Here is a 26,260-nt window from a genome sequence, read left to right on the forward strand (position 1 = left end):
ACGTTTTGGAGACAAAGCGAGGGAGGCGCGTTTGAGATGGTTTGCACATGTGCAGAAGAGGGACATGGGGTAGGTATATCAGTAGGAGAATGCTGAGGATGGAGCCACCAGGAGGGAGGAAAAGAGGAAGGCCAAAGAGGAGTTTATGGATGTGGTGAGGGAAACCATGCAGGTGGTTGGGGTGGAAGAGGCAGATGTGGAATGGGGGGAATGGAGACGAATGATCCGCTGTGACGATCGCAAAAGAAGTTAAAATGTGTTAATTTTGAGTGGCCTATTCAGCATCACGTGTAGATTCATCCCAGCTATTGTTAAAGTAAGAAATGTTTTTCCACAACATCAGGATTCATTTCATGTAGTTTGTTATTTAGGCACTGATCCCATTCCAGTTGGAATTTATTTTTGATGTATGTATTTACTAATAGTCTCAGAGCTGTAAAAAGTATGAGGCATGTAAATTGGTTCTCATTCAAGCTTAAAGAAAAAAAATATGAAAACAAAAGAAGAAAAAAAACAAACATTTACATTTATTTTTTAAGTCGGGAGTCTGTACCCTTTACAAAATTAAACCTTTCTCTGAATCTTCTACAAAAAAAAAGAAATTATTGTCCACTTGCGGTTTCAGGTAAGAGAACAAGAATTCCTCTTCCAAAAAAGCCTCGACCTCTGAACCAGTAAACACTTCAGTTTTAGTGCTCATAAAATACGAGTGAAGTGGAAAGTGCTTGGCAAACTTTACAAAGACAAAAAACACAGTTTACATGAAAATTGGTTTATTATACCATACATGAATCGTCAAGAGCAGACAATAGAAAAAAATAGATTTATCAAACTGCCACTATTAAAGGAGCTTGACAGGGACACAAAAGGGGTTTAACCCTTTACTGTTAATTTAGTGAAAACCCCAAAAGGTGACAAAGAAAGGGATTTTAACAAGAATTTTACTGAAGTTTTTTTTATTTATTTATATATATATAATATATATAAGTGAAGAATTATACTAATTCAGCTAAGTATTCTGCTAAATCTTCTGGATAATTATATATATATATATATATATATATATATATATATATATATATATATATATATATATATATATATATATATATATATATATATAAAATCCAGAAGATTTAGCAGAATACTTAGCTGAATTAGTATAATTCTTCCCTTGTTTAAGTACACAGAACCAAAACACCCAATGCCCTCTGGTGTTTCAATCATGGGGGTTTTAAAAGCTTAAGGAATTTTTTTTTTTTTCGCCAGATAACTTTTAGTTTAGTTTTTTAACAAACTGAAATGATGAGATTATGAGAAATAGAAAATGGCAACGCCATCGTTCTCTTTGAAGATGGCAGAATTCTGACAATGTAATGTATACACACATGATGCAATGGCAATGAAAAAGAAATATAAATACATTGTACACTGAAAAACCTATAAACTAAATCCCAGAAATAAATGATACCTATGGCTATTATCTCTAAAGAACACTGACTACAATGCATGGATTTTGTTTTTTTACATTAAAATGCAGATCTTTAGAGATGTTCTAAAGACGAGTAAATACAGTTACACTTATACAGACCTTAGCTACAGTCTTAAATATACAAGCACAAATACACAAACAAAATTATGAAAGGTTTTCTTCATAGAATCAAATACACAATAGTTTAGTTGAATTATCTTGCTCATTGCTCCTTGGTCTGTAGCATATATTTAAAAATAAAATAAAAAATAAAATAAAATAAACAATAACAAATCCATACATGGGAGACTACAATAATCATCAATCAACTCTATTGTTGAGGAAAAGAGGTGCTTTGCTTCTGCCTTTAAAACCATGGTTTATGTACCATGAAGACTTTAATAGGTATAGAGTTGACTACTGTCCTGTACAGATTAAAAATATTTCGTATGGACTTAAATTACCGAGTGTGTGTACCGTACACATGGAGGTAAAGGTCATCAAATAGGAATACATAAAAAGGGGAGATCCTACAAATAATCTGTAAGCCTTATATCTGGAAGATGCAGATTTCAGACATACATGCCATGAAACCTTTAGTACAACATTACCAGGACCTCAGCTTTGTACCACAAAGTAATAATTTTAATAATACAAATTATCATATATAAATCTACCATTCTCCAGTTACATAATTAATTAAATTCCACTTAATATTAATAGGGCAGGATTTAAAAAAAAAAAAAAAAAAAAAAAAAAACATGTATGATAATTTTCTTTTAAGAAAAATAGATAAAAAATAGAGTGGCAACAGTGCAAAGGATATTCAGGGTATTTTGTACTTTTTTCCCTTACAAATTGCTAGAAAAATAAAATAATAATAAAAAGAAAAATTGAGAAAGAAATTGAGAAAAACAAACACCTCTTTGGAGCCTGTCCTCATGGTCCACTTCAGCTTATGACCATACTGAGCATGACCACAATTCCAGTACCATCGAGGCTTTCACTTATTTGCTTATCTTTTTTTTTATTAATTTATTTCTTTCTTAAAAGATTTTACGTAGTGGTTCTCAACTCCGGTCCTCAAGCTCTGGAACTGTACAGGTTTTTGTTCCAACCAGGTCCTACAAAACAAATAATTTAGCGTTGGTTTTGAGTCTGAGGTGCACATAATAGTTATCATTAGATGATTCAATAAAAGAAGCCTTCCATGTGAAAGTGAGCATAACAGAAACCGCCATGCATAGTTAAGCACAGCACCCACTGAGACCCGAGGTTGGAACAAGAACCCACAGACATGGACTTCCTTCACTAACTCTGAGGCTCAGAGAACTCAAACGGACCAAACACTGGAATTTCTCTCAGGCACAAAATGCACAGTGAGCTCTTTTAAAAGAAACTGTTCGATTATGAAATTTAACTGTATCAAATTGAAATCCTACAATATGCAGCAAATCACAATTTCACAAGTTGACAAACTGGCCAGTGAGGACTCCCTGGAGCAGAACACTGCATTAGGAAGGCCGGCGTTACTACAATGCGAGTGCCATTCTGAACAAAAGCAGGCATTTGGTATTGCCATTTCCCTATCTATACACAGTGAGTATTCCAGTCTATGGGGCAGATTGGGAGCTGGGGTTGTCGCTCTTGCTCTCCTGGCTGGAGGGAGCTTTGCTGTTCCACGGGCTGTTGTTGCCTAAAGCTGGGGAGTTGCTGAAACTGTCCTCATCATCGATGCCATTGGCCGCATCAAACTGCGTATTCTCCAGTCGTGTGATCAGCCGCTCATCCTCGTCCCCGAACTCCCCTCCCATCAGAGTGGGCTCACCCACCACCATCACGTCCTGCAGGGGACAGCAAGGGGTGCAAACATTATCCCCGTAACACGGGGGAGGGTGTTTCAGGGATGGAGGAGACTCGGTAGCTTCTGGCACCGTCCATTCCCAATTCCAACTTCAGAGATCATAAAGACCTCATAGCTCAAGCCACGTGCACCCACTGTAATCAAGAAGGCCAGCACAGGTTGGCAGCTACAGAAACTATAAGAACCAAAGACTGCCAATATAAAAGAACTTGAGATCCAACACGAAGTTTACTGATTGGGAACCATATTCTACTGTGGCCTTAAAAGTAGCCCTGTCTTTGAGAGAAAAGATCAGCGGTGGGCATCCCTGATCCTTTAGTGCTGCATCGGTTCATTCCACCTCGGGTCTCTGTTACTGACTGTTTCAGGAGCTCAAATCACAAAACAGGCTCTGAAAAAGTAATTGAGAAAATAGCAAAGAAAACCCACAGACCAGAGGCCCTGAAGGACCAGGGACTGCCCAGCATTGGATCATGTCCACTTGTCTCTATATAGGGTCTGTCTTTTCTTTGAACTCTTTCCGTTTTTTTCCCCCATGCAAAGTAGTCCCGCCACCCATGCACTCATTGTCTAATTACCCAAACGATTGTATAAGGGGATTTAAAATGAGATGCTTACAGGTACCTGGCTGGAGAGCGCAAAGTTGTTGGCTGGACTTTTCTTCTTGCTGTTGCTGTTATTGTTGTTGCCTCCACCAGTGCTCACAGTGCTGCCACCAGACATCTTTCGTTTCCGTCGCTTGTTTGGTGCTTGTCTTGCTGGCTCAGCTGCAGGAGGAACAACATCCATGTCACAGCCGTAAGGAGAAAAGGAACGTTCAAATATTAATACCACAAAAAAGGTGGACCTTTCTTCAGCTCCTTTACCTGGTGGGGCAACCATCCTTTGCCATTTCTGAAATAAGCAGGTCTTTAAACAATCTCGAGGACTGAGGCTATATGTCTTGTGTCTGGACATTAACTCCTGCATGGGTTCCAGGATTACACAGAGCTGAGAAATACAGAAATATGATCACAATCAATCAGCATGTAATACACTTTTACATGGTAAACCTGAAAGGGCAAGATTAATAAAAATAAAAACATTTAAATTGCATTATATACAAAATACAGTGTGTGGATCCATCACATCAAAAAATGTATTTAATAAAAATAATTACATTTTATTCTTTATAGTGCAGGTAACATAATTGGAGCATTTTTATCTAGATAATATTTCTGAACACAAATAATTAGGTTTATTTTAAGTTGTAATTTTTGCAGGGTTTTTTTTTTTTTTATATCATATCAAATCTTGCATGTGTCACCAAAGCTAGATTCTTGCTTTAATACAAACATACTAAATACATATTTAACATGAGGTCTGACCTTTAAAAGGTTTAAAGGAGTTTTGCACATTTCGTCAAAGCACCAACTGTGCACGCTTATTTATAATTTGTGTCAAATGAACTAAATACCTCTCAGTTTTAAAAATTATTAGACACAACATGCCCCACAATATAATTAGTGCAGAGGTTTGGTTAATAAAGCACCAACAAGTCCATATGATTTTATAGTTTAAATCTATAAGGATGCAAACTTACTCGGAGGTAGTTTAATGTTGAATTGGACAACCCACATCTTGTGATGTTTTTTGAAAGCTGGTCAAGCATCTGTGGGTCTTGTGCCTATAAATAGTGGTTTTAATGTAAGGTTAATTAGACAGTGGATATGTTAGTACCCATAAACACAACATACATATTATTTTGAGTAAGATTTTCTTGGTTAATTTAGTGGGGGGAAAAAAGCAAACTGCATTAATGGTCAAAATCGTGAAGTAAAATTCAGACATGGCAAGATGCCAGTGTGCTGTTAATGGTAATGAGTCATTTTGTAGAAAATTAAGATATATTAAAAAAAAAAAAAAAAAAAAAAAAAAAACATAAAATTACCAATCATATAGCACCATCATCTGGACAATCTGAGTCATTTCAATTTAAATGGGAAAATAACAACAAGGTATAATATTTGTCTGCTCTTGGGTTTTAAACAAAATAAAGAAAGATCCCAATACAAAACAGAATCCCAGTGACTTAGGGCAAATTACAAATAACACTGACACTCACATGCATGGCCAATATGCTGCGTGGAACGACTTCCCGATGTTGTCTGATGCTGAAGTGCCACGTCTTTATTCGCATCATATCATCAAACATGAATTCCAGATATAACCTGCCTTCTACACAAACCTGTGGATATAGCAGCATTTTTTAATTCATGCAAAAGCTAATTAAAAAAAAGCTCAGTCTTTAAAAATTTAACAGTATTCAAACCACACAAACTAAAGGAAACTTTATAAAAAAAGAAAATAAATAAAAAAAATCAACAGCCACTTATGTCACTGTTTTAGATTTACAATAAAAATAGACCCAGAGAGTGACACAGATTGTAAAGATCTCATACTCTGAACATTATTTACACCCCAGTGCTAATGAATTCTCAAATTTAGCCAATTAGAAAATGTTGATAAAAATTTGATTACAGTTGGCTCTAATAGTACTGTATGCTATAATTCAAATCACACACTATCTATCTATCTATCTATCTATCTATCTATCTATATATATATATATATATATATATATATATATATATATATATATATATATATATATATATATATATATATATATATATATATATATTTATATTTATATTAATATATTTATCCGTTTATGTGAAGGGTCACATTAGAGATTTCTTTAAGTCTTATTTACAGACAGAAGTGGACATGTAAGAAGTCTTCAGTGTCACTGCTTTGCAACCGTGGGTTTTCTGCCATGTCTTATTAACTTTACGGTTAAAATAAAATGCCAGTTTTCAGCTGTTATTATATTGCATGTCCAAACCATGTTTTATTCCAAGCAGGTTACTTTAGTTAGAACTTGAATATTTTACTAATAGGTTTTGCTTAATAAATAATAATCAGTTAAATTTTCATCTTTGAGTATGCTGACTGGGAATTTTAATTATTCAAAACATAATTTATTATGACATAAAACATAAAACTGCTTTTCTTCAGAATGGCCATCAAATTACCATCATGATGCGGTCCACTCTCTTTCTAGCTGATTATCTCACTAAATAATAGCAATCTGAGGTGTGCTGCTGTATCTTGTAGAAATCTTTCATTGAGGTAATCGTTGTTCATTTCTACACATTTCATATGGCATGTAAATTAAGGAATACAAAAGACATTTTCATGAATATAGGTCACAATACAAACCAAAAGAATAAGAGGGATTAACAAATGTCTAAACAGTGGCTCCAAAAGAGTGGATGAATACCTTCAAGTGAAGCATGCATACAAGAGAGAGGTGGAAAAGTACACACATCCTTTAAAAAAAAAAAATGTTAATACTCAAATGTTTTAAATACTCTGGTAAAAGTTGAAGTACTGACTACACTTTTTCATTTAATTTTAAGTAAAGAAGTTTAGGCTCTGACATGTACTTAAGTAAAAAGTAACCATTGCTTCTACCTGTTTTAGTGCCACACTGGTAACTGGACCTCACATCATATTCATATATATTTTTGTTATTAACAAGTTTTGTTAGCTAATGAATGTATCCAGGCTGAACATTCACCTAATATAACACAAGCTGAGAAAAGATGATGATCAGGTGATCAGGAATGCTGTTTTCAGTCATATTAACATCACTGACTCCCTTCGTCTCATCCACGTTAGCCAAACTTCTTGTTGCCTTCTGCCTTTCTCATTGTTAGCTTTATAAACTAGCCTACGTCTGTGGTGCGTGAGAGCCAGGAAATTATACACCAGTGGTAGGTTAAAAAAGCCGCGCAATGACAAGAAATAGGTTGATGGGCTGAGAACGAAGCACAATACGAAGGAAAAATACTGTCACCAAATAGAATAAAACTGAACTAACGAGTCCGGTTTAAAAATGTAAGGAGTAGAAAGTACAGATATTTGTGTACAAATTTAATAGGTGAAAGTAAAAAGTTGCACGAAAAATAAATAGTGAAGTAAAATACTGATAGCAGAAAAATCTACTTAAGTACCGTAACAAAGTATTTGTACTTCGTTACTTCTCATCTCTGATACTAGGTTACAAAAACTAGATGCTTTATCCTCCTCTTCAGTAAACAACTGAAACTAAACAAAAATTTTAATAAAGTTTTACCTGTGTAAACATGGGCTTGCCGTTCTGTGTGACCATGGTGCACTGATCGCAATCAAGAGACACAAAGTTGCTGTGGAAAGACTCCTTTGGATGCTTTAGTACATAGAAGAGTTCAGTCGCTCCCCCCTCAAAGATACTTCTAAAGTACCGAGGAATCAACGTCCGGCCGATGGCTTTGAACACAATAAAGCTTAGGGTTAATAGAGCAAACGTTACATGACATATCACCCGTAAGACAACGATACACGTTTATAAATTATAAAATAATCACCAGGTGAACAGCCTGAAATATTAGTGTTTTTAAAACTGGAAGGCATCTTACTGTATCTTTTAGGGCCGTCTTCCAAACAGAATGTGACTGTTAACATGGCATCATCTTCGAAGAATTCTGTAGTGAAGGCATCCCACCACAGATTGTCACAATCCTGCTGTGGTACAAAAAATATATACATTAATAAAATACACAAACTTGTGTTTTAGGTAGAACATTAAGTCACATCAGACAGCAACTGTTGTCTGTTTATTAGCAAAAAATAAATAAATAAATAAATAAATAAATAAATAAATAATGATGTTTTTCTTTCTTTTACCTCTGTCCAGTTCTGCAGCCGTTTATTGAGTTCAAATATCCTGTAGTCTGTTTGGTTTCCATACGGTGTATGCCTCCTGTGACAAAACATGAAAATAAGTGGAGCTCCAGCAAAATGATTAAAAAGCTCATTGTCATGAATAACAATAATTCTATGTTTGTGTGCATGAGATAAAAAGATTAACTGTACATGTGGGGTTTTTGTCTCATGGACAAGCAATGTTCAATAGACAGCTAATAAAATGCACACCAGAAATTCATTTAAATAAAACATGCTCAGGCTGGTTAATATTGTGATGAACATATTACTATCAGGCACTGATCATTTCTTAATCCTGCTAAACTACATACATCAACTAAGAAGGCATTCTGACCATGAAGGACCTTTTAATATGTTAAACTACCTTCCATTTTTTTTTTTTTTTTTTTTTTTTTACACATTATGAACAATTGGCAATGATACAGAAACTTTAAAGAGCTAAGATGAATATAAAACACTGCATTGGGAATCACACAACAATAGAATCTGCATACAGCATGCCAACAAAATCACAGCAAGACTCTAATCATGTTTTGTGTGTGAGATACGAGAAGAGAAAACATCAGCTCACACCCAACAACTCGTGACATCAAAGATAATATCAGGAGAAGAGAATAAGGACTATGTCTACACTGAGGGATAATCTTCAGGGCAATACTTGATTATTTTTGTTAAGACTATCTGTACAAACCCACACGATCGTCATATATTAGATAGATAGATTAGACAGCCAATACATCTGCCCATAAAACAAGTTAATCAATTTCTGTTCTCCGCTTAAACCATGCATGCCAAGACAATGACCCTGAATATATTAAGTGAGAAAATTCACCATGGCATTTAAATTATCCCACTTCTTTATATACATAAAAAAAATAAAACAAGTAAATGTTATTTGTATTGTAAAAGAGCTCTAAATCTAACATATGCATATGTGAGCATGAAAGGCTCTTAAAAGTTTTTAGGTCTATTTAAAGGTATTTTAGGGTCTATTCTGTGCATTTTGTTTTAAAATGTACATTCCTTCAGTCTACTTAAATTTATTAAATTGTAAAAAATGTAAATGACAATCAGATCAATCTAATAATCGCACATGTCTACAACCGTGCCTGAAAAACACACTCACCCAATTCCTGGTTCCATGTACGAAGGGGTGTACATTGGCGTCGGGCTGTAATTTAAAACACACCACAAAAACCCAATCAGAGAAAGAATAATACAAATACGTTATGGTTCCTTTGTGGAAGATAAATGTAAGAAATGTGTCCACAGGAGAGTGGTCTTACCCCACATCTCTGTCCAGCATAGTGCCTGGGTGAAATGGGGGGAAGGCACTACCGTTGGGAGGCTCCTTTGGGGAGTACAGCTTGAACGACTTGGACGAACAGCCTATGAGGGAAAGACAAAATCCAGCTTGAATTAATAATAATGCTCCTCGACTGAGGTGAAATGTAATATACTCAGATTTTTTTGATTTCTCTTCAAAAAAAATTCATTTATGATTCGCATTAAAATGGTAATTTCAGACGATATCAATGAGGCACCTACAGTTCCATCAACTACGGTTTCAGAGTGTGAAATACTGGCTTTAGCTTAAACCTGCAATCATCCTGCATTCACAAACACAGTACCATGTGAGCACGACATTAGGTTGATCTGCTGCTTACTCTACACGAGGCCCATCCCCCACTTATGTTGTTACTGTTAACTCCTGCTTGTCTAGCAGTGCCATTTTGCCACAAACCACATGCACAAACCATTTGCACACAAAAAAAAGCATAGATACACAGACTGATATGAACATGGAGGAAACGAATAAAAGAGCAGCCTCAAATTTTGTTAGTGTAGTTAAGCATTTGGTCAAAGATTAAACCAAAAATTCAAATGAAAAGAAAAGAAATGTGCAAAACTTGACTCATTCAGTCATCGCATCTATATAATATCCTACGGTAATGCAGCAGGAAACAGCATACTATGCGAGAGGATCTCTCAGCAATATTTCCCCTGTATACACATGAAAATATGAAAAATGAAATGCAGTGGTTTGTTTTGCACCTTTTTCGAGTTAAAATGCGAGTGGGTGACGTAGGGAAGCGGAGGCATGCTTCCCCCCCCCCCCATCCCCCACAGTCCTCGCGAAACACATGCAAACATCAACCACATAATCCCTCTCTCTCGTTTTAACTACACCCACAGGCTCTTGGCTTTTCAAAGCTACACCACCTTTTGGATCTTAAAAGGTCTTGTGGGCTTTTAGGAAATATAGACACTCAACTATAAAATCCAAACAATTGCTGACCTCGAAGCCCCACTAACCACGTAAAACTTGGCACAATAAATATTCAGTGTCTAAAAGCCCTGATTATCCATAAACTATACAAACACTGAAGGAAGAATGTGCCATTCAAATAAACGTTGTTTTTTTCCCCTAGCAAATCACAGCGACGTCAAACATTTTCCTCACAAGCTTTCTGCACTTTTAAAGGTTAAAAGAAAAAATGCAAATAAATACAAAAATACAAATAATCACTTTACCCTGCCCAGGTATACTCATCTATAAGAATCATATTCTGACAGTCAGAAAGCCAGAACCCATTCACACAAAGTTTGAAAAAAGAGAAGAGAGTTTAACTGGGGAAAATGTCAAAATGTTTTCATGCAATTGTTATTTACCTTGCAAGCAACAGAGGCCATTAAATTTACAGACTGTTGCTTTGCACTTGCACTGAAAAGAGGACCAGCTGGATAACAAGCTTCTTCAGACATGTCTTAGTTAAAACACCCTTAGCTTACCATAATGTACAAGTATGGCGATGTTTGAGGACCGTTTTAAAAAGTAATATCGGCAGATGGATTGTGTTGAACATTGACTTGATTTATCAGCTGTTGATTAATCTATTTAAATAACAGAACATTGTGTTGTAGTTTTTAAGTCATCATAGTTACACACTTAACTGCCTGGTTATTATGGTGTAATAGGGAAAAAAAGGATTTTACAAATAATGAAAAATGTTTATGCATATAAGCGTAATTCCTTAGGGGGAAAATACACTGAACAAAGTACAACGACAAACTTGAAATAAAGGCAGATTTAATACAAGTCCAAAACACTGTGGGAATGTGGCTCAGCAGGTTAAAAAACACGTAATAATAATAATAATAATAATAATAATAATAATGACATTATTAATAGATCTGGTGATATATTTCTCATTAAATAAATGGATTATGTTAAAAAACAACACTTGTGCTGGACTTTACTGTACATTGCAATACTTGATCCCTGACTACAAAAAAACCCAAAAACACTAATCCAAGTGAATTAATCACTGCACACTATCACCTACACACAACAGCAGTGCTAATGCAAGACCAAATGACAGTAAAATTGCTCTGGACCATTTACAGTGCACAAGAGTGTCACAAAGTGTAAGATGCAGGCTGAAGAGGGAAATCACCTGTCCTGGGGAGTCAGTACAAGATTTCAAGTCTTCTGCTTAAATGCACTGACATGAAGATCCTGTTGTCATGCCCTTGAACACAGGTTCACGGTTCTGGTGTTGCACATGCTCTTACACACCTTCAACTAAATCACAAGTATGTGTGAGAACACAGAAAACAGTGATTTACAGGACAAGGGTTAGTCCAGCACCAGGATGAGAAACCTGAGAAAAGCTGAGGATGTGTCCCTCATCCTTTATGTGAACTGGATTACTGTTGGATTCCTGGCTGTAAGCCTGTGCACCGATTGAAGCCAAGATCTAAAAGAGGCATGAGACCAAGTTGTTTGTTTTTTTTTGTGAATTATCAACAAACTGCACAAAACCTCCGAAAGAACAGAACCAGGCCTAGGTATATTCCCATGGCTAGCCTAGCAGCAATGCACTTTTAAGCGGCCTTTTAGAGCTCCGGTCCACAAAACAAACAAACACAAACCAGCTTTGCTTAGGTGTCTAGACTGATTTTGTAAAGAGCGCTTGCCAAAGTACGGACATTTTGTAACCCACAGGTCTTAATTGCTCAAGCCGGTTAGCCCAGTTAGCCTAGCTGGGCCGTGCTTACCTGTGTAAAGAGAAGAATGCACTCCTGTGCGTCTCCGGCTAAGATCTCAGCTCGTGGGGCGCGAGTTTAGGCTTTTAAAAGCCCATGGTAGCATGCAATATTATATCCAATTTTATCGACTGGATTTATGGATGAACTTCACAAATACATAGAGAACTGCAAAGCTTAAGACAGTCCACCCGGCCCTTTGTTCCATACACAGGGCATGAACAATAGCATAGCGCGCTCGTGCTCTCTCTCGCGCTGCCTGCCTGCCCCTCTCTCTCTCTCTCTCTCTCTCGTGCTCCTTCTGTACCTCTCTCACTCTCTCTTTTGCTCGCTCGTCCTCCTTCACCCCGCCACACCGCCTCCTGCTCCTCAGTGCATCATCACCCCCCTTTGCATTCCCTGCAAGCCGAAATCCACCCCTCCCCCCAGGAGCCGGACCGCACACAGCCCTCCCTCTGCAACAGTTTTGCTACATCTGCAGCATGCGTTTCCTACTTTACAGTCTGCACGCATGAACGGGCCCTAACTTGCTTTCCATATGCCAAAAGCTTTCAAATAACAGAAATCTCCCTCAATCTAGTCAGCTCCAAATCCATACAAACAACAACGACAGGTTAAAGATGACTGAACCATTATCTGATGAGGATCCCACATCTGATTCTTCTACTATAATAAACTCAACACAATGTGTTCTGTGTGTCTCTTTAGATCTGTACAGATACAACAGGAAGTCTGTGTGCACAATATTGTATTTAAAACGGTATTGGACACCATCATTGGCACTTTGAATGTTGTTCTGCTTTGGCCCTCATGTTTTATAGTGCACGTCTTAATGCTGTAAAGAACAACGAATTGCTTCCTCTCTTAGCCGAATATTTTTGATTACCGCAATCCGACTCTACAATGAGTCAACAGCAGGGATGAGGAGCTTTGTGAACATTGTATCGCATTGGAGATGAACATGTATTCAAAGTCTGCATACCCAACAACTATAGGGTCACTGAGTCCACACACACACGCACACACACACACACACACACACACACACACACACACACACACACACTATTTATGACTTGTGACAACTGTATATGCAGAAATCCCTGGTTTATCGTGGTGATTACGTTTCCAAAACCTGCGATAAACGAAAAACCGCAATAAACAGACGCCACCCCAAAAGTGCTCTAAATCATCCTCCCACACACTTTCACATTTATAGTGAGTACACATACCGTAAAGTATACAGTTCTGTAATAGTGTAGTCTATGCGTAGGTTCTCTGCTTGTTTATTGGTTGAAGTTGTTCCATCACGTCAAAAAAGAGACTGCGTTACACGTCATCGCATTCTTTACTGTACTGTATTAACATTTTACTTCATTTTACTTCATTTTAAGTTTGTTGGTCTATCTTGTTATCTGGCGAGAGACCGGGAAAATCAGCAAAACAAATGAATACGGCAAATGCAATTCTGCGATAAACCAGGGGATTACTGTATTTGTATACAGTTAATTTGTACAGGAATAATTTGGATAGCTCTTTAAAAATACATTTTAAACTCGTATTTGTGGTACATTGTAAACTTATTGTGCACTTTTAAATTCTTTGAATCTTCCTTTTGGAAATTCATTTCTATGTATTTCTCTTTCTATTTACGTTTAATAGGCCATATTGTCTTCAGGCTATGGATACTGTATATCTAAAGTATGTGTAATATTGAGTACCTCCAGCCAAGTAAGAATTTCAAATGTTCTGTGAACATTTCATCTGACAAATGGGTTAAAACCCATACATCTTAGGAAGCAGTATCATGCAGAATCAGCAGAATGTCTCATTTAACTCCCACTCCAGATCCACCAGGGCCCTCACTAAGATAAAATGTTTATTAACGAATGACTGAATGAATAATACAATATCAAACAAAGAATCCAAGAGCTGCACAAGTGTGATCTACAAAAAACTTTAAGAACTGAAATGTTTAGCACATAGTGTGCTTTACTGACAGGTCCTATTTTGAGCTTTTCTTAATAGAGGTTGATGCACATAAATGCATAAAAACTTAATACACAAGATCACCTGTGGCTGTGTATGATGATTAATTTATTGCTGTACACTGTCGCTGCATCCCACATGCTCAGAATAAGGCATGGGACAATGTTACAACATCACCATCTATTGGCAGCATCTATTCTGAAGCCTAAAAGCTTCCAGTTTTCATGAGCACTGTGAAACAGGACCAGTTGTCATCAAAACTTACACGCACTTCTCACGTGAATTCAAAATTTTTACATTCAACTATGTGAACAAAATATGAAAAAAAAGTTGCATGCTTACGTGAGATACAGTATATGATCATGTGCAAAAATAATTACTCATGTAAGAAAATCTAAAAATAGAACATGTAAAAAGTGCCCTACTACATACTAAATACATTATGCGTAAGATCAGGTAAAAATAATGCCAGGATGCCCTACATATATAAAAACAACATTGTGAAAAAATTATCGTGTAAACATCACTCTAGAATGTTAAAGGATCAAGTGTAAAATTAAATACTTAAAAAGAGCCCTTACCATTTGTTCATTTCACTCGTGAACATTATAACTATTTAGTAAAGGTTCAGTTGGTTTGTACAGTCAGTCTATCTATCTATCTATCTATCTATCTATCTATCTATCTATCTATCTATCTATCTATCTATCACATCACTCTGTGATATTTTAAAACTACAGGTAGTCGTCGACTTACGACCACAATCGCTAGCCGCGGCGTACGATCTTCCGGCATAATTTCACAGTACTGAACATATAGCCTACTCTACTTATGACCAAATCGTACGACAGTGCGTACCAGCTTCCGGCATCATTTCACAGTACTGTACATATAGCCTACTCTACTTACGACCAAATCGTGTTACGGCTGGTCTGTCGGTCCCAATCGTGGTCGTAAGTCGACAACTACCTGTATTTAGTTTTTAATCAACTTTGCCACAACGTCACTGCACACAAACATTTATCTGAAATACGAATTAAAGGAGATGCCTCGAGGGTTTAAATAATTTTCTGGATGGAAATGTACACAACTAATCTGTATTTCTCTACATATTAGATCTACTTAGATTTACTACTATGTTTATGTACATCTCAACCTGAACATTATTTGAAGCTTATATATATATATATATATATATATATATATATATATATATATATATATATATATATATATATATATATTCTTCCTGTTCTCTCTGAAAGATCTCTTACCAAAAAAAACCAATAACACGACACCTGAGACAAGTGTATGAAATTAAACAGATGCCTGTGTGTGTGCAAAATATGATCTAAAACTGTTAAACCTATTCATGGTCAAACCATTTTGCTATATCAGTGGCATTGAAAGAGCTAATTGCTGTTTAAACAGGTTGGGCCATGTAGACCGCCTCCAAAACCGGGCCACGGAGGCGGGCTATTTTTCGTGGTCCACCCTGTCAGTAAAAGTTTTAACAGCACTAATTTTTCTTGTGGCCGTAATGTGCTGTAATTCTGTTGTGTTCAGATCCACTGCTGTTAGTAAGAGATGCCACTGCAGGGAAACACTATACACCACTCAGTCTTGGCTCACTCACTGCTGACAAAATCTACATCCCCCTCTCAGCTTCACAGGCACTTTAATATGGTGCGTCTCCGAGCACCCAAACACAGAATTAGCTCTACACTGCACATTCATACTGACTGCTTACAGCTACACACCTGGCAGAGTGTGATAATACTCCAGAGACAGACACAAGATGTGACAGTCATATTAACTACACTAGATGAGTGATTGCAGTACAAATCACTGCCTAAAAGCCTGAAATGCTACAGTCAAGGTATAAAAAAACTGCATTAAAAATTGTGAAATGAATGCATTAATTGTAAATGCACAATTTAATGTACGTTTCACAAATGCTACTATATTGTAATATATATGTTCAAGATCTAAATTACGATTATTCAGGGGTTAAATTAATGAATTTCATTAATTCAATTTTGTTTGTAAAGCAGTGACAGTGGGCATTGCCCCCTGCAGCTTTACAGAAATAAATAGATTATGATTATAAATCTTACATTTATAAATTTTCTCTATTCTCTAATGAGATAAACAACACTCAAAAGACAAAAAAATAAACTAGATTTAAAAAGGAAACCATCCTCATCTGAACGTGTAAATTAGAATGTAGTGGAACTGGTGGTGGTATAAATATAGCAGAGGATTTTTGTGGAGCCGAATACAATAGTTCCACCAAAAAGACTAAAAACCAAATCAGAAAACACAGTTATGTGAAGACACATACCTGATTGCTTTGTAACATAGGTGGTAGAATCATGCAGCTATCATTGAGACATACAGACTTTCACTGAGGTCAAGTGATTACTCGAAAATATTATTTCTGTTAAAATATATATTTGTATTTAAATGACTTAAAAATATAATACATCAGCAGTGATTGAGAATAGCATGTGATATTCCAATACTGGTGTTTTCCCCTCTATTATCTGATTTATTAAAATATGCCAAAATAATATAATTACCAGATTGGTCATATATATGCAAATTTAGGCATGAGAACAGGATGAGTTCTAAAATAACAGTGCCACAATATTCTGACCTGTGATCCTAAATAGCGCCTCCATGTGGACAAAAAAAGAAGACAAGATTAAGTATATATAGCATTGAAGAAAAAAGGGCCAAATAACATTAAACAGAATAGTCAAAGAAATGTTTTTCACAAAAATAAACATAAAATAAAACATACTGTACCTATATGTAACAAAACCTTTTATAAAAACTTTACCAAATATAATGTCTATAATATTGTGACTAAATGTTAGTAACCAGTTAAGTGTTCTCTTAACCAAGCCTATCCAATATGCTATATACTGTTTTTTTTTTTCTGGATCCACAGAGCACTGGAGTAAGCTAAAAAAAAAAAAAATATTACTTTACAGAACTGCTGAGGCAGGCTCTCATCTCATTTAAACCAGCAGCCAATCTGCCCCAGACTGACCTAGCTTTAGAGACGTCTCTCTATTACATTAAACTATAATTCAGTGCAGAAGAAGAGAGCTGTTGCGGTTCACTGCCGGTTCAAACTGTTTTCTCATGACCTTTACATTGTATGCACTCCACATCTGACATATTTTCCTGTTTCTCAGTTAGAGCTCAAATATTATTTAATCACTCTGAAAGTATTTTTTAATTCATGTCACTGCTTCTGCTGTAGAATTAAATTAAGACATCAGATCTTCCTGCTGTAAATGACCTAATCTGGTTCTAGCCATTTCGTTGCACTTTTTTTTTACTTTAATACAACTCCTTGGCTCATATAGCATTTTGGTGAGAAAACAGAGATATCAAGAATAAGCCCATCCTCCTAGCTATATTTAACAAACATCCTGTTTGTTCACAGTGACATCCAGTATGGTAACATCCAACACTTTATAGGCACAAAGATGAGAGATACTGAAGTGGATGCCAAACAAAAATCAATGCAGTGTTTGATGTACTATGCAAAATAGAAGGCTTGACAGTTCCAGTAATTCTGTTTATTAGCTGTGTGCAATTTTAAACCATTATGTGGTAGTTGTCAAAGCTGATGCTTAACAAATGAAAGTGATAAAGAGATAGAGAAAGAATGAACAAGACTAAAAGTTCATGTGGAACAGGGATGCATTCATAAAGTTAAGATATACGCTCCTACTGGGGAGTGAAAAATATCAGGTATATATCAAGTATAAAGGTTTTTGTGACAAGTCACACACTGTCTTCTGTGGTAATGTGAGCACAGCACTGAGTTATGTAAATGCACTAACTAATAAACTGTTCACTGTGCAAGATCTACTGACATAGAAATTAAGTTGAAATTAGCGAATAGGTGCTTGTCTCAAGTTCTCTTGCACAGTGAACAGTTTAACTCTGTGCCAACTCTGTGGGTCTCACAAACATCCACCACTTGCAGTACTTTCACAAACAAATGCACTTACAGCCTCTTGATTTTAGATATTGTAATCCAAGGCACTCTTGGGTTTGTAAAAAGCATTTTGTTAAATGGCTATTTCATAGTTTAAAAACCGGAAAATAATATGCAAAAGATTCGCTAAATGCCTTACAACACAAATGAAAGATTTGTATCTCAGGAATTCCATCATTACTTATTTCCTACTATCCAATTTTTATTTGTACATTTATCTTCGCTAATCACTTTAACATGCTCAGGGTCAGGATGCACCTGAAACCTGGGTTTGAGGTGAGGAAACACATGAATGAGATGCCAGTGCATCACAGTGCACCTTGCAGTGTCATTTACACTCAGGGCAATTTGGCACACCTACTGCTGTGTTCATGGGAGGTGGAAGGAAATCAGAGAACCAAGAGGAATCCATGTGTAGAACATGCACAGCAACTTTAAACAGACAAGAAGAGCATTTTGTCAACTTATTTTATCTAAAAAATCTGAAGGTTGCCATTAGGAGAAATAAATACTTTAAACAGTTGTTTCCCTTTTTTTTTTTTAAACTATCACAGCACTGATCCCCACAGCATTAGAATGTACGTCTGGCACATTCCGGTTTTTGCTAACAGTCAAGTTTGTTATGAGTTCCATGCAGACATCAGCTCAACAAGCAAACAGGTGCTGACTTTAAGCCCAGGAAGCCATTTCATTTGGGTATAACCTAATGAAACAGATCTGTGAGCATTGTGATAGGTAGAGATGAGGTGTTGTTTGCATGCATAAACACACACACAGTCCGAACAATGAAACTAAATCGTGACAGCTTTATTCAGCTCAACAGGCAGTACACCCTGCCCTAACTCTTGGCTTCTAGCTGCATTCATTGTGAAATATGAAACAGCTCTGGCTTTGTGAGCTTGCCATTTTAGCTCTGATTTTCCTCTAATCAAGAGGCCCATGTGACTTTCTGCATGAAGTAGCAGAGCTCCTGCTGATTTGGAGTGCTTGTATATGAGAAGCAGAATGGAGCAGCAGCTTACGCTTTGCATGAGTGTGTGACAGAGCAGAGAAGGAACAGCATCATTACTGGCCTTCTATTTTTGCTGTGTTGTTTCTATATAGCTTATTATCCCAGTAAGATAAAAGGCTTATTCCAAGCATTTACAGTGGGTACGGAAAGTATTCAGACCCCCTTAAATTTTTCACTCTTTTTTATTTTGCAGCCATTTGCTAAAATCATTTAAGTTCATTTCTTTTCCTCATGAATGTACACATAGCACCCTATATTGACAGAAAAACACAGAATTGTTGACACTGTTGCAGATTTATTAAAAAAGAAAAACTAAAATATCACATGGTCCTAAGTATTCAGACCCTTTGCTCAGTATTTAGTAGAAGCACCCTTTTGATCTAATACAGCCAGGAGTCTTTTTGGGAAGGCTGCCACAAGTTTTTCACACCTGGATTCAGGGATCCTCTGCCATTCCTCCTTGCAGATCCTCTCCAGTTCTGTCAAGTTGGACGGTAAACGTTGGTGGACAGCTATTTTTAGGTCTCTCCAGAGATGCTCAATTGGGTTTAAGTCATTGCTCTGGCTGGGCCATTCAAGAACAGTCACGGAGTTGTTGTGAAGCCACTCCATCGTTATTTTAGCTGTGTGCTTAGGGTCATTGTCTTGTTGGAAGGTAAACCTTCGGCCCAGTCTGAGGTCCAAAGCACTCTGGAGAAGGTTTTCGTCCAGGATATCCCTGTGCTTGGCCGCATTCATCTTTCCCTTGATTGCAACCATTCGTCCTGTCCCTGCAGCTGAAAAACACCCCCACAGCATGATGCTGCCACCACCATGCTTCATTGTTGAGACTGTACTGGACAGGTGATGAGCAGTGCCTGGTTTTCTCCACACATACCGCTTAGAATTAAGGCCAAAAAGTTCTATCTTGGTCTCATCAGACCAGAGAATCTTATTTCTCACCATCTTGGAGAACTCCATGCGGGTTTTCCATGTGTCCTGCACTGAGGAGAGGCTTTCGTCGGGCCACTCTGCTATAAAGCCCCACTGGTGAAGGGCTGCAGTGATGGTTGACTTTCTACAACTTTCTCCCATCTCCTGACTGCATCTCTGGAGCTCAGCCACAGTGAACTTTGGGTTCTTCTTTACCTCTCTCACCAAGGCTCTTCTCCCCCGATAGCTCAGTTTGGCCGGTCGGCCAGCTCTAGGAATGGTTCTGGTCGTCCCAAACGTCTTCCATTTGAGGATTATGGAGGCCACTGTGCTCTTAGGAACCTTAAGTGCAGCAAAAAAATTTTTGGAACCTTGGCCAGATCTGTGCCTTGCCACAATTCTGTCTCTGAGCTCTTCAGGCAGTTCCTTTGACCTTAATGATTCTCATTTGCTCTGACATGCATTGTGATCTGTAAGGTCTTATATAAACAGGTGTGTGGCTTTCCTAATCAAGTCCAATCAGTATAATCTAAAATTTCTGCACTCAAATGAAGGTGTAGAACCATCTCAAGGATGATCAGAAGAAATGGAGAGCACCTGAGTTAAATATATGAGTGTCACAGCAAAGGGTCTGAATACTTAGGACCATGTGATATTTCAGTTTTTCTTTTTTAATAAATCTGCAACAATGTCAACAATTCTGTGTTTTTCTGTCAGTATGGGGAGCTGTGTGTACATTCATGAGGAAAATAAATGAACTTAAATGATTTTAGCAAATGGCTGCAATATAACAAAGAGTGAAAAATTTAACGGGGTCTGAATACTTTCCGTACCCACTGTATATCAGATTAAAGTCGGTAAATGAATTTCGGGATGCAATTGGGGTTTCATCATATGACTAATTATGTTCAAATAAAATTATCTATGCAACCAGAAAAGGCAAGACACAGGTATGCAGGAGGATGTGGGACCTCTGAGGACCTGGGTACGTGCACTCCCACCGAGCCCACATAAGCGAAGGAATGTAAACAATCTCGACTTCAAACAGAACCATGTGTTAGGAGGAGGAACTTTGTGACTGTGACTTGGGGAAAAAGAAGACAGATAGTGTTGTCTTCATAGCCGAGGTGAATATAACAATCAGGTTTTATGGAGTGCCGCTGGCGTTTATGGAGCAATGCAGGGACAGCCCACACAAAAGCAACTCATTTCAACATGAAAACAACTGTCTATCCCACTCTTTCTTCCGTTGCTTCACTCTGTCTCACCCCCTCTTTCTACCCATTTTCCCTCCTCCCTTCACAAAAAAAAAAGAACAATCAGAAAGGACACACTGCTGTGGAAATTTCCATGACCACACTTACAAAAAATGCACCCTTAAGAACCTAATCTACTTGATTTTAAACAAATGTTACGTGCGAAATATTTACTTTCTTAATCCGTCACGTGGCCAGTAAGACGTTCCTGCCTGGGTCTTGTGCGAAGATAAGGATTTCAGCAGGGAGCAAATGAGAAACTGTTTGCATTGTGCTGATGTCACTGCATCAGTCTAAACTTGCCATGATGCTGCATGTTGCTGATCTTTATCCTATTCAAAAATTCAAGGGAGAAAGCTAATTTCCTTGCCAACACTGAACTGAGGTACTCAGATACAATGTGTCTTCTATAGTTCAAAAATATTGTCTTGTTTGATTCTGAAGCTACCATCATAGCAGTTTGACTCTATCATCACCTTTTACGCTTCATTGGACTGTGAGGTTTATTAATACCATCTAAGACTGACTGGGTCATTTTTACTTCTACAGTATCTTCTTAAAACTCTCCTGGGCGACCAGTGTCCATGCAGTAACCTCTCCAGTTTATTTAAAACTCCGCCAGCATTTTTACATCTGATCAATCGCCGTGACTCTTACAACTGGATTATGAACAGCACTAAGGAAAAAGGCACTTTTTCTAGGAGGTGTACTATAACTCATAAGAGCCAAACAAAGCACTATCCCCGGCTCTACCTTATATCCTTTCAATTCCTCCCCTTTGGTGCACAGATAACCTATAGCCTTATGAAATTTAATATTCCCATTAATCTGATAGGATGTTCTATATTGAATCTGCTGGCTTGTAGATTCCCCACATGGATTCTGGCTATTAAATCTGAAAGCCTTCAGATCTCTGTCCATGTACAATTTTTGCCATGTCAAGGCATCTTTCAGCATAATTCACACACTCAGCAGCTTTTTAAAAAAAACAATTATTAGTACACTCCGCATATGAAACTCTTCTGTTCCCTGTACATCATCTGTTAAACCATAGGAAATAGATAAACTATATCCTAATTCAATATTTAATAAGTAATCTAATAAAACAGTACAATAAAACCTTATTAACTACAGGTGACTAAGTATTACATTTAATCAGGGTCCTGTAAGCAATTGAAGTAATGATTTTCAACCTCTTGAAATAGTTCATTTTCACTAGAGTTCACCGGCAGCCCCAAAAACTAAGGCTATGTTTATGACAAACAACCTCAAGACCTGTGAGAATAAGTTGACGTCACATGAAAAAGCGTGTACTCAGCACACAGATCTAAACCAGTTTGAGAGGCTTTTCGGGTTACAGCAGCATTCTTTGAGAAAAAGTACTTTCAGATTGCATATTAGTTCAGTGATTAACTGCTGGAACACTGACCTGGAGCCTCTGATTATCCCCTTACTGAGTCCCAAACAGACCATGGTACAAGCTATAGGACCAATAAACTAAGCACTAAAGAGTAAAAATGTAAAGACGTGACACATGAAGGGCCACAATAAAAAAGCAATGCAGACAGCATGAAACATTTGGCAGAATTAGTCAAGTTGTAGTGCTTACCTGGGCAAGCGCAACCTCCAACAGACATCTTCTCACATGTTTGGGTCTGCTTGGAACAGAAAGCTGCTGTTGAGTCCACGCACTGCTAGCATGGGCTTCCTCTGAGGAACAGAAACAGATGCCGAGGGGAGGGCAGTGAGGAGGAGGAGTGCTTAAGGGAATAAATGTAGAAACAGGAGCTTGGCTAGAAGCAGGAAGTACGAATTGTGCTGCTGGTTGACTCTCAGTTGCACATTAACATGTATGTTACACTTGAAATTCTTGTGGGTGGGGAAAGACATGACAAAGAGGAAGCGTGTGACAGTGACAAGATGTACAGAGGAAGAAAAAGGAAATATGAGCAGTGCACAAGTGGCACGCAAGACAGATTTCATTACACATTAGCCATGAAATGCAGCTCTTTTCTTTCTGTGGATGTATTGGCAGCTTTTTCTTTGCGCTATGTGTGAGATATAAACAGTCAGGCAGAGCCCAGAGGCACAGAGTCATTATCGCCTAGCGGAGCTGTGTTGCGCCCGCGCGCACACACACACACACACAGCCTTCTTTCTCGTTACTCCCTAGGGTCTGCTGAACAACTCACCCAGACATTGAGACATACACTCCATCCCTGCTTTGCAGAGCTCCCCCCATCCACTTCACCTAGTCCTCTGTCCATATGCGTCTTCTAAATTACATTCACCCCTTTCCAGTTTTATTTATGTGCCATACTATTTATCATTTCCCTCTTTCTTTCATTTTCCATTTTTCTCCCTGTTTCGGCCTCTAGCCCTCATTTATTTCTGCTGACAGGAGAACGGTGGTGTTAATGGCTACAGACAGCATCGATTAAAAATGCAAAGCCCACCTGGAGTGCAGGGACACACCAGAGTCCAAGGAGCCTAGGAGACAGGCTAATGAGCAGTGCAATACTGTTTCCATTCCAAATGGAAATCCATAAAGAAAACAAATAACACACCATTCATAATTTCACAGGGCTTCAGTTGTTGTTGCTAATTACTTTTTAAATAACTAAAAGCCTCTAATTGCTCATTGCTCATCAACCTTGCTCATTTTCCATCATGCCTCTTTTTATTTTTATTTATTTTTATTTTTTTTTACTGAATTTCCTCAGTCTTAAGGATAGACAGAGTTCAACCTATGTTAGCCCTCTACAGAAATTTCTTCTATTCCCCTTGACTTCCCCCCACATGCTTCTTAAAATCTCTCTCCTCTACCGGCTGTGCTCCAGTCCCCTATACTATTACACACATACACTGCCGAGTCCTTCAGACAGCCTGCCAAGCTTGCTGATTGCTCTGTCTCTGGAGCTTTAGAGAACCTCAGGAGTTAGGAAGAGAAGGCTGAGTTACAACCTCTTGATCTAAGAAATCTCAATACCAGGTAAAAGAGGCCTCTTTAAAAGAGCATCTTGTTGGTTGTTGTTGGCTGTCATTTAAAATCAATAAAGTGTCAGAGACACAGCACTTAGAAGACACTAGGGCATTCTTGTCTAGTTGTTGCATTTATATAAATGACAAAGCAAATAAAATTGTATTTTGCATCATTTGCATGACACATTAATCTAGCTTTGGCAAAAAAGATTTTAAGCCCCAAGGAGTTTTTCATTAACTCACCTCAGAAGCATCTAGTGTCACTATGTAATAAATGAATATCAAGGGAAAATTATTTCCACAAATAGTGAACCACCGACAAAGAGACACGCTGTATCACAAAGTAATTTTACACTAAAAGGTTCTCTGTGCTGCTGCTGCAGCAATTTTGAGGGAAATGGCTTTTTGTTTCCCAAGCCAAAGCTTTGAAGCACTAAGCCTCAGGAAATGCACTTCTCCACAATCAGGTCTCATGACTGCATACTCAGGTCTTTTTGCACTCCCTCCTTTCTTCACACACATATGTACACACAAACTCACACATGCCACAGCTCCACTAAAAACAAAGATGGTCCCCTTACTGTGTTTACAGTGTTCACTATAAGAATATTGCATTGCAATATGAGTGCATGGTGCAAGAGCAGACATTTACCTGCATGCAGGAAGACAAACTCACCTTACACACACACGCATACGCACACACACTGTTGGTTCCACAGTGACCACCTGAGAATCAGGCAGAAATATAGAATTAGTATTAATCATAACACTGGCACAGATGGCACAGCATACAGTCATCACTGCCATCAAGCTCACAGATAATGACATTGTTTTCATTAATCAATTAACATAATTTATCAACCCTGGGTTCCTTACCACGTTCTCTCTCTCTTCAAGAGCTGCGATGTTTGTGGCAGACCAAGCACTGAGTGCCTCTGATCTGAAGCTGGGTCAATTAGCCTTTAAACAAAGAAAGGACTGACAGAGAGAGAGAGTGAGCGAGAGGGGTGATGTGGGGAAGAGCGAGAAGAGGAGGCGGGAGAGTGCTCACAGATCCACTGGAAAAAAAAATATGACGCAGATCCAGAGCAACTTCTCCAGCCCGTCGTACCCAGAGAGGGCACTGTCACCATGGCAACGGCAGAGCAGTGATCGCTCGTTGGGGGCACACAAGGCACAGCTTTATTCTGTCTCTCACTTGCTGGAAACATGCAGCCAGGAAAGCATACATGCAGGCAGACGGGTGCCTCACATTCAATTAACTTTAACCAGCTTTGAGCCTTAGAGTCCCCCCACTTGTGTTAGACACCAAGAAGACACTGATCATGCCATAGATCGAGCTAAAGAAATGTAACTGTCACAAGTGTGTACTGTTGACCTCACAGCTATCACATGAACCAGAATTACAGCAATCTGCTGCCCAGATCACATTAAAATTGTTGTTTTATTCTCCTCAGTAGTTATTCATAACCTAAAATACTCACCCAGTTAATGACTGCCAACATCTGTGTCAACACCTGGTTTCTGTTATTGGCATTCAGCAATGCAAAATGCACCAGTCCCTAATCTACAACAGCATTCTAGTCTTAATCATTTAATTATTAATCGAACATTGTGTTCTGGCTGGACTGTTTCCAGTTTTCAAAAACTATTTCACTATGTCAGCAATAACTACAATGCAGTACAGTAAGGACTCTACAACACCTGAGGCATCACTCATGCAGTAAGAAGTCATTACACACTGCACTTTACTTCAGCTGTAGTCTGCCAAGCAAAATGAGAGAATTACAGGGTTTAACAGGAACAAAGTAATCAAAATCTACCCTATTACACACAAACTATAACATATACATATTAACAGTCCTTACATAAGCAAATACATATTAGTAAT

At 37.8% G+C, this 26,260-nt stretch overlaps 1 protein-coding gene across 10 annotated transcripts; it reads right to left on the reverse strand.

Moving 5' to 3' along the window:
- Window positions 1–1,107: 1,107 nt before the first annotated feature.
- On the reverse strand, window positions 1,108–25,363 carry ldb1a (LIM domain binding 1a). Of its 10 annotated transcripts, XM_083539447.1 has the most exons (13): window positions 25,246–25,363; window positions 25,046–25,095; window positions 22,997–23,097; window positions 9,434–9,536; window positions 9,274–9,318; window positions 8,109–8,184; window positions 7,841–7,946; window positions 7,519–7,691; window positions 5,440–5,562; window positions 4,918–5,001; window positions 4,202–4,325; window positions 3,954–4,102; window positions 1,108–2,595 (listed from the first exon to the last, which is right to left on the reverse strand). In XM_083539447.1, exons 3-13 carry the CDS (start codon window positions 23,022–23,024, stop codon window positions 2,542–2,544), a joined length of 1,065 nt encoding a protein of 354 aa, XP_083395573.1. In that variant the 5' UTR covers window positions 23,025–23,097; window positions 25,046–25,095; window positions 25,246–25,363; the 3' UTR covers window positions 1,108–2,541. The 10 variants fall into 10 exon arrangements, with proteins under 10 accessions (XP_083395573.1, XP_083395566.1, XP_083395568.1 ...); XM_083539440.1 differs by lacking the exon at window positions 25,046–25,095 and having other exon boundaries at window positions 1,108–3,315; window positions 3,954–4,325; XM_083539442.1 differs by lacking the exons at window positions 25,046–25,095; window positions 25,246–25,363 and having other exon boundaries at window positions 1,108–3,315; window positions 3,960–4,102; window positions 22,997–23,275.
- Between the last annotated feature and the right edge of the window lie 897 nt (window positions 25,364–26,260).

This window comes from Silurus aristotelis (genome assembly GCF_946808225.1).
Source record: "Silurus aristotelis genome assembly, chromosome: 4".
Classification (NCBI taxonomy): Eukaryota; Metazoa; Chordata; class Actinopteri; order Siluriformes; family Siluridae; genus Silurus; species Silurus aristotelis.

What these genes read in the sequence shown, in the direction of transcription:
- ldb1a (XM_083539440.1), bottom strand. Translation starts at nt 23,024, where the DNA reads ATGTCTGTTGGAGGTTGCGCTTGCCCAG. An exon ending in TGGAGGTTGCGCTTGCCCAG is followed by an intron (nt 9,537 to 22,996) that starts GTAAGCACTACA and finishes TTTCCCTCATAG; the next exon opens with GCTGTTCGTCCAAGTCGTTC. An exon ending in CGCTCTCCAGCCAGGTACCT is followed by an intron (nt 3,316 to 3,953) that starts GTAAGCATCTCA and finishes TGTCCCCTGCAG; the next exon opens with GACGTGATGGTGGTGGGTGA.